The 14,384-nt window shown below is 36.4% G+C and overlaps 1 protein-coding gene across 1 annotated transcript in view; it reads right to left on the bottom strand.

Moving 5' to 3' along the window:
• The window catches only part of LOC123549320 (AFG3-like protein 2), a 49,221-nt gene that overhangs the window by 32,887 nt on the left and 1,950 nt on the right, over window positions 1-14,384 (bottom strand). The window contains exons 2-5 of the mRNA XM_045337315.2: window positions 12,162-12,330; window positions 7,951-8,047; window positions 6,765-6,927; window positions 3,342-3,392 (exon numbers count right to left, since the gene is read on the bottom strand). Coding sequence (XP_045193250.2) covers window positions 3,342-3,392; window positions 6,765-6,927; window positions 7,951-8,047; window positions 12,162-12,330 — 480 coding nt within the window. The remainder of the gene's footprint in view (window positions 1-3,341; window positions 3,393-6,764; window positions 6,928-7,950; window positions 8,048-12,161; window positions 12,331-14,384) is intronic.

The following is a 14,384-nucleotide window of genomic DNA, read 5'->3' as shown; positions in this document are numbered from 1 at the left end:
TACACATGAACAAAGGGCCATAATACTGGTCTTACTCAGGCAATCTGACCGAAACTTCCAGGGTGGCATTTCCCTTGAGCACTTAATATTTCTACCATATTCTATTCAAATATTCCAAACCATGTCATAGATATGGCTTCCGACAGACTGACGGACAGCACCATGCATACATCCCTCAGCCTCTGTTGGGGAATAATAATGATTCTATACTGCATACTTCTCAAAATGAACAGTATCTTTATCATTTGGCATTTGCCATGTCGGGCAAAGTATTACAGAAACTTGTGTGTACAACTTGTCATCATATTGTGTTGATAGGTTTAATTTATGTCGGATCAAAAGAAAATGGATTAAAAATTTATTAAAGTACTGTATAGCAGGTTATATTCGCGGAGGTTTAATTTTCACTATATTCGCGATCAACACATACAGCACGAAATCTAAACACCGCAATTTTTTGTTACCTTGAATATACACATTTCACTGAGGCTGACCACTCAATTACAAGCATTACTTATCAGCATTATTGCTTTTGTTTTTTGTTACTTTACATTGTGCGTCATATTGCAATGCACGGTGTCAGTGCGTGGGGGGTACATTTACCACGTCAACGATAGCTCTAGTTTTATATAAATCTAATAGAAATATAACAAGAGCACCGCCTTGCGGGTGCTGACGCTCATCTGATTTTTTTTGTGTAATAGAAATATTGTCCTACCCATGATTTTCTAAGTCTAAAAAGGGCCATCATTCTTGCAAAAAGCAGGATAGAGTTATGTTTCTTGATGTTCAGTGTCCACTTATGATGGTGAAAAACTGTTGCAAGTTTTAAAGCAATAGCTTTGATAGTTTATGAGAAAAGTTGACTTAAACATAATGCTCAACCAAAAGTCCAAAAGGGGCAATAATTATTGCAAAAAGCAGGATGGAGTTATGTTGCTTGCTGTACAGGGTCAGCTTATGATGGTCATCAAGTGTTGCAAGTTTCAAAGCAATAGCTTTGATAGTTTAAGAGAAAAAGTTGACCTAAACATAAAACTTAACCAAGAAATCTGATATTTTCTAAGTCCAAAAGGGGCCATAAATCTTGCAAAAAGCAGGATGGAGTTATGTTTCTTGCTGTACAGGGTCAACTTATGATGGTGAACAAGTGTTGCAAGTTTCAAAGCAATAGCTTTGATATTTTAGGAGAAAAGTTGACCTAAACATAAAACTTAACCAAGAAATCTGATATTTTCTAAGTACAAAAGGGGCCATAAATCTTGCAAAAAGCAAGATGGAGTTATGTTTCTTGATGTACAGGGTCTGCTTATGATGGTGAACAAGTATTCCAAGTTTCAAAGCAATAGCTTTGATAGTTTAGGAGAAAAGTTGACCTAAACATAAAACTTAACCAAGAAATCTGATATTTTCTAAGTACAAAAGGGGCCATAAATCTTGCAAAAAGCAAGATGGAGTTATGTTTCTTGCTATACAGGGTCAGCTTATGATGGTGAACAAGTATTCCAAGTTTCAAAGCAATAGCTTTGATAGTTTAGGAGAAAAGCTGACCTAAACATAAAACTTAACCAGGCAACGCCGACACAGACGCCGACGCCGACAACCGCTCAAGTGATGACAATAACTCATCATTTTTTTTCAAAAAATCAGATGAGCTAAAAAGTACTAAATTTTATGATACTAATAAAAGATTGACTATAATCTTTAACCAAGATAAAACTGTGAACAACAAAACTGACATGAGGCGTCACGCTAACTGCCGATAATTACTGGCCATTTCATCTATAAAGGACAATTGCACCATTTGTTATCGGTTTGAATTGAGAAGTTGATGTTTTTTTGAAAAATGCCATTGCGAGATATTGAAAATTGCTTTCTATTCATTCATAAAAATATTTAAATTTTAAAAAAGAAACATCAAATAGAACAATACTTTATTGCTTTGATTGTCAAGAAAACAAAAATTGATAGACTAGTTCAGTGAGATCGATTCCACTCTCCGCAAAGGAGGTGTCGATGTAAATCCAACTTTCATTTCAATCTACCTCAAAATGTGCGTATTTATTATTATTTGCATGTCTAGGAAGAGAGACCACCGTTTCTGTTGTTTACAACCAAGGTTTATAATTCGCGGCTGAAGTAGTTTCCGCGAAATTAAGACACCATGAATTCAAAAGTCGCTCACCTGTGTAACACACCATAATAGTGTAAACATGTTTTACCTAGTGATTTCATGGAGACAAAATATTCTGACCAATTTTCATTAAGATTAGACCAAAGAACATTGCCTCTTGAGTGTAAACAAGCATTTTCTTTGATTTGACCTAGTTACCTAGTTTTTTTTATCCCAAATGACCCAGATTCAAACTTGTCCAAAATTTCATGAAAACAAACATTCTGACAAAGTTTCGGGAAAATTGGGGCAAAACAGTGGTCTCTAGAGTGAATACAAGCTTTATGATTTGACATAGTTTTTGACCCCATGTGACCCAGATTTGAAAGCATCCAAGACTTCATGATAACAAACATTCTGTTTTTTACCCCACATGACCCAGATTCGAACGTGTCCAAAATTCATGAAAACAAACATTCTGACAAAGTTTCAGGAAGATTGGAGCAAAACAGTGGCCTCTAGAGTGTATACAAGCTTAATGATTTGACCTAGTTTTTGACCCCATGTGACTCAGATTTAAAAGCATCCAATTAGCAGTTGACCCAGTCTCGAACTTGAACTAGATATCATCAAGATGAATATTCAGACCAACTTTCATACAGATCCCATGAAAAATATCGCCTCTAGAGAAGTCACAGGGTTTTTCTATTATCTGACCTACTGACCTAGTTTTTGATGGCACGTGACCCAGTTTTGAACTTGAACTAGATATCATCAAAGTGAACATTCTGACCAATTTTCATGAAGATCCATTGAATAGTATGGCCTCTAGAGAGGTCACAACGTTTCTCTGTTTTTAGACCTACTGACCTAGTTTTTGACCGCATGTGACCCATTTCTGAACCTGAACTAGATATCATCAAGGTTTACATTCTACCAATTTTCATGAAGATCCATTGAAAAATATGGCTTCTAGGGAGGTCACAAGGATTTTCTATTTTTAGACCTACTGACCTCGTTTTGGACCACACATGACCCAGTTTTGAACCTGACCTAGATATCTTAAAGATGAACATTCTGACCAACTTTCATAAAGATCCCATGAAAAATGTGACCTCTAGAGTGGTCACAAGCAAAAGCTTATGGAAGGATAAACGGACGACTGACGCCGCGCAATTACAAAAGCTCACCTTGTCACTTTGTGACAGGTGAGCTAAAAATATCTTACCTTCAAGATGACTTTGACCCACTGCTTGTTTATCACTTCTATTTTCAGCACCTAGAAGAAAAAGTTCATCAATATCATTCTGGGATTCAAAAGTAACTGAAGTTTTTGACAGATCTAATAAACAAGAGGGTCATGATGACCCTGGATCGCTCACCTGACTAATATGAGCTACATGTTTCAAATGCCAAACTGATGATAAAATATTTAAAAAGTTAGTAGATCACATTTATGGTCAATGAAATTCAGTTTTACAATTTGTGTGCAAAACTGTGTATGTCATCAAAATTTCAAGGCTGTATCTTGAAAAACAAGGAAGTAGGTAAGTAGGTCAAGGTCACAGTCAAGTGACATCATATTACTTGGGGTCATCAGGTAATTATAATTAAACAGTCTTGGAAATAGGATCAGATGATTTTTTTAAGTATTTTTCCTATATAACTCACATAATAACTAAGTGACCCCAGGGCGGGGCCTCTTTTAACCCCAGGGGCATAATTTGAACAATTTTGGTAGGGGACTACTAGACAATGCATCATACCAAATATCAAAAGCCTAGGTCGTATGGTTTCAGACAAGACGATTTTTAAAGCTTTTTCCTATATAAGTCTATATAAAACTAGGGACCCCCAGGGCAGGGCCTCTTTTCACCCAAGGTGTACAATTTGAAAAAGTTTGGTTGAGGACCATAAGACAATGCTACAAACCAAATATCAAAGGTCTAGAAGTATTGTGGTTTCAGACAGGAAGATTTTTAAACTTTTTTCCCTATATAAGTCTATGAAACAAGAGGGCCATGAAGGCCCTGTATCGCTCACCTGACCTATTTACCTAAAGATCATCAAGATCAACATTCTGACCAAGTTTCATTAAGATATGGTCATAAATGTAGCCTCTAAAGTGTTAACTAGCTTTTCCTTTGATTTGACCCGGTGACCTAGTTTTTGCCCCCACATGACCCGATTTGACTTGACCTAAAGATCATCAAGATTAACATTCTGATTAAGTTTCATGAAGATACAGTATAAATCTGGCCTCTAGAGTCTTAACAAGCTTTTCCTTTGATTTGGACCTAGTGACTAGTTTTTTAAACAAACTGACCCAGATTTAAACTTGACCTATAGATCATCAAGATTAACATTCTGACCAAGTTTCATTAAGATATGGTCAAAATGTGGCCTCTAAAGTGTTAACTAACTATTCCTTTTATTTGACCCCCGTGACCTAGTTTTTGACCCGACATGACCCAGATTCGAACTTGACTAAAGACATCAAGTTTAACATTCTGACTAAGTTTCATGAAGATATAGTCAAAAATGTGGCCTCTAGAGTGTTAACAAGCTTTTCCTTTGATATGACTAGTGACCTAGTTTTTGACTCCATCTGACCAGATTTAAACTTTACCTAAAGATTATCAAGATTAACATTCTGACCAAGTTTCATTAAGATATGGTCATAAACGTGGCCTCTACAGTGTTAATTAGCTTTTCCTTTGATTTGACTGGTGACCTAGTTTTTGACCCGACATGACCCAGATTCAAAATTGCCCTAAAGATCATCAAGTTTAACATTCTGATAAGTTTCATGAAGATATAGTCATAAATGTGGCCTTAGAGTGTTAACAAGCTTTTCCTTTGATATGACCTAGTGACCCAGTTTTTGACCCCACCTACCAGATTTGAACTTGAGCTATAGATCATCAAGATTTGACCAAGTTTCATTAAGGTATGGTCATAAATGTGGCCTCTAGTGTAAACTAGCTTTTCATTTGATTTGGCTTGGTGACCTAGTTTTTTATCCTACATGACCCAGATTCAAACTGGACCTTAAGATCATCAATATTAACAATCTGAACAAGTTTCATGAAGATACAGTCATAAATGCGGCTTCAACAGTGTTAACAAGCTTTTCCTTTGATTTGACCTGGTGACCTAGTTTATGAACCAGATAACCAAATATCGAACTCGTTCAAAGATTTTATTAAGGGTAACATTCTGACCAAGTTTCATTAGATTGGGCCAAAAATGTGACTCTAGAGTGTTAACAAGTTTTTCTTTGATTTGACCCGGTGACCTAGTTTTTGACCCCAGATGACCAATATCGAACTCGTCCAAGATTTTATTGAGGGTAACATCCTGACCAAGTTTCATTAAGATTGGGCCAAAATTGTGACCTCTAGGTTGTTAACAAGCTTTTCCTTTGATTTGACCTGATGACCCAGTTTTTGACCCCAGATGATTAATATCGAACTCGTCCAAGATTTTATTGAGGGTAACATTTTGACCAAGTTTCATTAAGATTGGGCCAAAAATGTGACCTTCTAGAGTGTTAACAAGCTTTTCCTTTGATTTGACTGATGACCTAGTTTTTGACCCCAGATGACCATATTCGAACTCGTCCAAGATTTTATTGAGGGTAACATTCTGACCAAGTTTCATTAAGATTGGGTCAAAATGTGACCTCTAGAGTGTTAACAGTCAAATTGTTGGGCGGACGGACGGACGGACGGGACGGACGGACGACGGACGACGACGGACGCCGGACACAGGGTGATCACTAAAGCTCACCTTTGAGCACTTCGTGCTCAGGTGAGCTAAAAATTGGGACCCCCAGGGCGGGGCCACATTTGACCCCAGGGGATAATTTGAACAATCTTGGTAGAGGACCACTAGATGATGCTACATACCAAATATCAAAGCCCTAGGCCATGTGGTTTTGTACAAGAAGATTTTCAAAGTTAACCCTATATAAGTCTTTATAAACCATGTGATCTGGGGCGGGGCCATATTTAACCCTAGGGGGATAATTTGAACAATTTTGGTAGAGGACCATTAAATGATGCTACACACCAGATATCAAAGCCCTAGGCCCTGTGGTTTTAGACAAGAAGATTTTTAAAGTTTTTCTTTTCGGTTGCCATGGCAACCAGAGTTCTGCATGGAATTCAATTCTTTGAACAATTTTGAAAGGGGGCCACCCAAGGATCATTCATGTGAAGTTTGGTGTAATTCTGCCTAGTGGTTTTCAAGAAGAAGATTTTTTTCAGAAATTGTTGATGCACTATGCATGACGCATATCAAGCAGTCACAATAGCTCACCTTGTCACTTCGTGACAGGTGAGCTAAAAATTGAAACCAATTTGTAACAGTACAAATCGAGAACATTTCTATGTTCCACCAGTAAGGAACTTATGACAGTTATACACTGATGTTGCTCGTCACTAAAATCCTCGATTCTTTTTTTTTAAACAAATGACTATTTATAATACTGGAAATAATGTTTCATTGTTAATGCAGTTGTATATACACAATTAATCATTTAGCCAAGTTAAATATATATTTGACAAAAGTATTTTAGATCTTAATCAACATATTATTTGATAAAATATTTAAAAGTAAGATGAACATAGTACTTGTAAAAACTTACTGCCCCTGTCTGTATGTACTGGTCAACAAATTCATGCCACGATATCTCCTTAAACTGGGCATAGTATGCAAGAACAGAAAGTGCTGCAATACTTGAGCATGCCATAATTATCTTCACCCATTTCTCAGTCTCAGGTGAATTACTGCCGCCGCCTCCTCCTCCCCTGACAAAGAGATGGTACCAAATAGTAACATAACAAGAGGGTCATTGACCTTTAAGTGCTCACCTGTGTAAAAGGCTTCAAGTGTGTTTGTATAATGTTAATAGTTATAGTACAAGTATAGAGTTAGGTTTATATAAATATCAAGGCTCTACCTATTATGGATTCAGAGAAAAAAAATATTTAAAGTTTCCTTTACATTAGGACACATATGGGCATGGCCATTTTTGAACCAAGAGCAATAATTTGAATAATTACAGTAGACAGTCAAACCCTGATATCACATACAAAATATATAATAAATATATAGGTATATATATATATATATATATATATAATAATATATATAAAAATATTATTGTTTTAAAACAGGACCTGAGCATTTTTAAGTTTCCAGTACATAGATACAGTATAGGGAAAAACTGACAACTCCCGATGGCGGCAATTTTTTTATGACAAGTAAAAATAATTTGAACAATTTTGGTAGAAGCACACACAAGGACCATTAGTTTGAACTTAAAAATTTAAAATTGGGCCAGGAGTTTCATACAAGGAAACTTTAAAATGTTCCACTATATACATATAGGGAAAAGTGATCACGTCATCTGGCAGCCGTATTTTTTGATGAATGAGAATAATTTGAACTATCTCTGTAGAAGGTCACTAAAAGGACAATTTGAGTGAAATCATTTAAAATGAGGCCAGCAGTTTCATACAGTATTTTTTAAGGTTCTACTATATGTATATACATGAAGGGAAAAGTGACCATACCCTCTGGCGACCATGTTTTTGGCGAATCAAGGTGAGCTAAAATAACTGAACAAGAACTGGAGGCACTTAGTCTAATGATTCTTTTGCTGTCAGTGGCTTCTGGTAATCGTAGGTTACTTAAAAACTTACATGTATGTGCAAGCTACTTTAACAGACTGTATACTCTTACACATGTTTTCAAGACAACTTATGCATCTCCTGCACTCTGGACATGGACATAACCTGTTGATACAGCAAAACGTTTATGTTACTTACTTTTTGTTACCCAAATTTAAAGTGAACTTGAATTCTTTCATGTCTTTTCCATCATTTCCTGGTGGTCGAAAATCTTTAGGATCTCTTTTTGGTGGACCTATGATAGAAAAAATACTCTATCTCTAATTCAAAGTTCATTCTGTTAAAATTCATTACAATTACCTACAGCCACACTTTACAGTGTAATTTATAAGTTTTTGAAAAGTAGCAATACAATGTATCTGATAAAAGCACTAGTTGGGAGTAAAATAAAGTTTATTTTATTGAAACCCTGTACATATTAACTGCTATTTTCGTCTCTTCCAAACCAAAAGCGGAAATACCCTGATGTCAAGAGATCACTTATACCAGGATCCTCAATATCAAAACATACAAAAGGTGTATCTGAACTATTAACAAGCAAATTCGATGAATTGGTATCCCCCGCCGAAAGGAAATATATCCGGCAAAAAGTTAAGGATGTTACTAAGAAGCAAAATATTTCATTAGTCAAAATCATTTTAACAGAAAATGAATGCTTTTTTTTTTTAGGGGGGGGGGGGGGGGGGGGGGGGGGGGACTGGGTTAGAGTACAAAATTTCACATGTTGATTATAAATATTGATGGAGAATTAAAAATGAAAAACAAAAATGGGTGGGGGATAGGGATGCATGATTGGGGTGGTGGGCAAGACTGAGTGGAGAGTGAGGTGGGGGAACTGTACAACTTTGCATGCTAATAAATATTCATGGAAGGTTTGAAAAACAAGAGGGTCAAAATGACCCAGGATCGCTCACCTGAGTAATATGAGCTACATGTTTCAAATGTCAAACTGATGATAAAATATTAAGAAAGTCAGTATGTCACATTCATGGTCAATGAAATTCAGTTTTACGATTTGTGTGCAAAACTGTGTATGTCATCAAAATTTCAAGGCTGTATCTTAAAAAACAAGAAAGAAGGTCAGTAGGTGAAGGTCATAGTCAAGTGACATCATATTACTTGGGGTCATCAGGTAATTATAATTAAATAGTCTTGGAAATAGGATCAGATGTTTTTTAAAGTATTTTTCCTATATAACTCACATAATAACTAAGTGACCCCAGGGCGGGGCCTCTTTTAAACACAGGGGCATAATTTGAACAATTTTGGTAGAGAACTTCTAGACAATGCATCATACCAAATATCAAAGCCTAGGTTGTATGGTTTCTGACAAGAAGATTTTTAAAGCTTTTTCCTATATAAGTCTATATAAAACTTGGGACCCCCAGGGCAGGGCCTCTTTTCACCTAAGGGGTAGAACTTGAACAATTTTGGTAGAGGACTACAAGACAATGCTACAAACCAAATATCAAAGGTCTAAATGTTGTGGTTTCAGACAAGAAGATTTTTAAACTTTTTTTCCTATATAAGTCTATGTAAAACTTGTGACCCCTGGGGCAGGGCCAGATTTGACCCTAAGGGGATAATTTGAACAATCTTGGTAGAGGACCACTAGATGATGCTACATACCAAATATCAAAGCCCTAGGCCATGTGGTTTTGTACAAGAATTATTTCAAAGTTTTCCCTATATAAGTCTTTATAAACCATGTGACCCTGGGGCGGGACTATATTTGACCCTAGGGGGATAATTTGAACAATCTTGGTAGAGGACCAGTAGATGATGCTACATACCAAATATCAAAGCCCTAGGCCATGTGGTTTTGTACAAGAAGATTTTCAAAGTTTTTCCTATATAAGTCTATATAAACCATGTGACCCCCAGGGCAGGGCCTCTTTTCAGACCAGGGGCATAATTTGAACAATCTTGGTAGAGGACCACAGGGCAATGCTACGTACCAAATATCAAAGGCATAGGTCTTGTGATTTCAGACAAGATTTTTAAAGTTTTTTCCTATATAAGTCTATGTAAAACTTTGGACACCCTGGGTGGGGCCTCTTTTCAACTCAGGGGCATAATTTGAATAATCTTGGTAGACGACCACTAAACAACGCAACATACCAAATATCAAAAGCCTAGGCTGTGCAGTTTCAGACAAGAAGATTTTTAAAAAAATTTCCTATATAAGACAATGTAAAACATGGGACCCCCAGGGCAGGGCCTTTTTTCACCCCAGGGTAATAATTTGAACAATCTTGGTAGAGGACCACAAGGCAATGCTACATACCAAATATCAAAGGCCTAGGTCTTGTGGTTTCAGACAAGAAGATTTTTAAAGTTTTTTCCCTATATGACTATGTAAAATTTGGGACCCCTGGGGCATGGCCTCTTTTCACCTCAGGGGCATAATTTGAACAATCTTCATAGAGAACCATTAGATGATGTTACATGGCAAATATAGAGGCTCTTTGCCTTGCAGTTTTGGAAAAGAAAATTTTCAAAGTTTTTCATTTTGGTTGCCATGGCAACCACAATTCCGTATGGAATTCAATTCTTTGAATAATTTTTAAAGAAGACCATCCAAGGAATATCCCTGTGAAGTTTCATCAAAATTGGCCTGTTGGTTTAGGAGGAGATGTTGTTTAAAGGAAAGTGTGGACGGACGATGGACGGACGGACGCCAGACGGTGAGCGATCACAATACCTCACCCTGAGCACTTTCAGGGGAACTAAAAATAATAAAAAGGAATGAATTTTTTTTTTTTTTGTTCATGGAAAAAAATGAAAGAAGTTTAATGAAATTTTATGTACAAATCTGTTGATTTTTAAACAACTAAAGGGCAATAACTCTAAGGAAAATTGACCAATTGATAAAAAAAATGACAGGCATCATCGTACTATGTTGGCTCATATTTATTTCAAGTTTCATGAAATTCTACCAGCTTGTTACTGAGAAATGGCTGCAGACGTAGATTTTTCATTAAATCAAGGGCAATAACTCTAAGGGAAATTGACCAATCCAAAAAAAAAACTTGACGGAAATCATTGCAGTATGCTGGTTCATGTTTATTTCAAGTTTCATGAAATTCTACCTGCTAGTTACTGAGAAATGGCTGCGGACGGACATTTTTGAGCATTTTTCATTAAATCAAGGGCAATAACTCCAAGGGAAATTGATCAATACAAAAAAAAATTTGACGGGCATCATTGCAGTATGCTGGTCCATGTTTATTTAAAGTTTCATGAAATTCCTGCTAGATACTGAGAAATGGCTGCGGACGGACACGGACATTTTTCATTAAATCATGGGCAATAACTCTAAGGGAAATTGACCAATCCAAAAAAACTTGACGGGCATCATCGCAGTATGTTGGTTCATGTTTATTTCAAGTTTCATGAAATTCTACCTGCTAGTTACTAAGAAATGGCTACCGACGGACGGACACGGATATTTTTGGGCATTTTTTATTAAATCAAGGGCAATAACTCTAAGGGAACTCTGCGGACGGACGGTCCACTACTTTCCGTTAGTGGGCCAACAGCCAAAGAGCCATTTTTTAAAGGGCCAACAAGGGCGCCCAATAATCTGCTGATCAACCAAAATAGCCCCTTAAGGGTCTCCACCTACTATAGTTTCTGACACATTGTGTAATTGGCCATTTCTTGAAAACACAACTTTTACCTCCCCTGAGGCCCTGTGACTCATTTACAGCAAAAAACAAAGGGCCATGGCCCCTTGCTTATGAACGCCCCCCTAGTCACCTCTGGGCTACTAAAATGGCCTGTTATCCCAGTTTAGAGGCTCGGACGGACACACAAATGGACGGACTGACGGACAGTGCGATTTTAAAAACAAACCCACAATAAATTATTTACCTATTTACAGATTTATGCATTTAAACAGTTTGAAAAGAATAAATTGGTAAGAATGCAACTGTAACAAGAGCTCCGCCAAGAGAGACAATATACGCCCAGAGGGTTATAGTAGAGGAGGATGGGAGAAAAATTTAAAGAACTTGACTGTTGAATCCAAAAGGACAGGAACAACAAAGGGAAGTCCACAAGTACAGATATGTCAAAATCCTTCAAGCAGTTCAAGAGTAACAGAGCAGACACAAAACAAATTGATACGACCTTTGACCAGTAAGTGTGACCTTGACCTTGAAGCAAGCCATCCAAAACATACGCTCTGCATGTCGTCTCGATGTGGTAAACATTTGTGTCAAGTTTCTTTGAAATCCTTCAAGGGGTTCAAGAGTTACAGAGTGGACACGAACACCGGGGGTATAACATAATACGACCCTTCAGAATAATTTATCCTGTAAGCGTAACAATGATTAGTAGATTACCTTTAGTAGTCTGTGATTTGGGGGCAGACTGTCCAGATTTTGGGCCATCTTTTTTAGCAAATTTTCCAAAACCATCCGACGATTGCTCTTTCAGTATACCAAGATCACGAAGAAATGCTCGCAAGTCTCTCTTTTTCATCTTTGACAAAATGTGAATACTGCGCCTCATCTGGAACAAGAAAGATGTTGACATTGTATGACACATGCCCCAAGCAGGAAATGTGTTGAAAGGTAGTCCTTAAGTTACACCATTTAAATCAAATGTCACATATTTTCGCAATTTCCCAATATAACCGATGTATTTCTGCTCAAAATTAAATGTGGTTTACAAAAAATGTGAAGTACAATTTGAAAGTTAGCATTAAAATATGCTGATTGTTTGTAACACTGTTCGTGACGACGTTCCGCAACTATTAACATTATCAATTTTGCCTCTGTACATGATCAAAACAGATAATGTTTACTACTGTTTATGTTTACAGGCATCCAACTAATTGTATGTGAGTCGCTGTACTGTGATAATTTTTGCATAGGTCAAAGGTACCCTAGACAGCTGCAGCAAACTTATTCGTCCGGAACCGGTTCTCTAGCCAAAGTACCGTGCATAGGCTAGAGAACCAGAATTTTATTTCTGTGCATAAAGCTGTCGAAATTCACTTTGTTTCTTTTGATAAGTGTTATGCATATTATTATCTTAATTACTTTTACCATGCCCTTGCAATTAACTGCATAAACCGTGTCTCCAAAAGTGTACTTGCCACATACTACAAATAAATGCGTTGTTTTTAAATGTTATTTACTTTAAACATGTACTATGTTTAAATTATTTAAATGCAAAATTGTATTGTTTTGTATATGCGTCAAAATTGTTATTAAATCTTCCAGCAGATTCTTTGATCACTTTAAACATGTTAAATACTGGTTTGTAACAACTTGGCATTTCATGTGCATCAGTTTTTAGCTCACCAAAGGCTCAGGGTGAGCTATTGTGATCGCTCAATGTCCGGCATCTAGCCGTCCACACCAGACCTGGGGTCAATTACTTTAAAATGTAATTAATTAAATTACAATTACATTGAGAAATGTTCAATTAAATTACAATTACCATTACATGAAATTTAGCAATGTAATTAATTAAATTACAATTACATTGGAAATTGTAATCAATTACATTCAATTACAATACCAAATGTGGTGCTTCTTACACAAACACTGTAGCAAAGTTCTTTACTGGACTCCACACTTTCCTTTAAAGAACACCTCCTCCTAAACCATCAGGCCAATTTTGATGAAACTTCACAGGGATGTTCCTTGGATGGTCTTCTTCAAACAATTCAATTCCATATAGAACTCTGGTTGCCATGGCAACCAAAAGTATACCTGTCAAGTTTCCAAAGTTTGAAAGAGTGAGCAAAGCGACACGACGAATGGAGGTGGGTGCAGGAAATTTTTTGGAACTATATATGAAAATATGCATTCTGGTGCTTTCTGAGACCATTAATATGAATTTCAGGTTCACTCCATTTTGCCTTGCTTAAACACAAGTCTATATGGAAAACACATGATTTTTTTTTTATTAATTTTATTTCATGATAGATCTACAAGAAAATTTATTTTTTCTAAAAAATCAAATAAAATTAATAATGCAAATTTTGTAGCTGATTTTGTCAGTAAAAATGTTTTGAGTTTTTATTACAGCCGTGATATTTATGAACCTAAATGTTTAATACAAACAAACGTCTCACTGATCTACATATTCTACTTTCGATTTGAAATGTACTTTCGGTTTGAACCTGCACCAGAAAAATGGTTGTGCATACAACTTACTTCCTACATAGCTTGCACGGTATTTCGGTTCCAGACGAATAAGTTCGCTGTCTAATGAACCCATGCCGGTTCTCTAAACACTGCATGCCTATATTTAAACCATAAAATGATTCATTATTATTTTGTTTTAAGGTTTCATCATTTAATTATATTGACTGATTGTGTTTTTGCCTAAATCTATATTCACCACAGAAAAGTCTTTACTGGTTTTGACGTAAGGAGAGAGATTCTGCCTTATCACGAAAATATCTCAAAATCAGTCCTGGAGTCAAATTATTTGGACTAGTTTACAATACAGGTGACAAGATGTATACATGAAAATTTATGAATTGAAATTTTATAGCCACAGCTAAGATCGATATATTTAAGTCGGGTGCTGCGCTGAAAGTGCCTGAA

The sequence above is a fragment of the Mercenaria mercenaria genome, chromosome 6, assembly GCF_021730395.1.
Source record: "Mercenaria mercenaria strain notata chromosome 6, MADL_Memer_1, whole genome shotgun sequence".
Classification (NCBI taxonomy): domain Eukaryota; kingdom Metazoa; phylum Mollusca; class Bivalvia; order Venerida; family Veneridae; genus Mercenaria; species Mercenaria mercenaria.
Note: the sequence above shows the minus strand (reverse complement) of the source record. Positions and strands in the feature narration are given on the sequence as shown.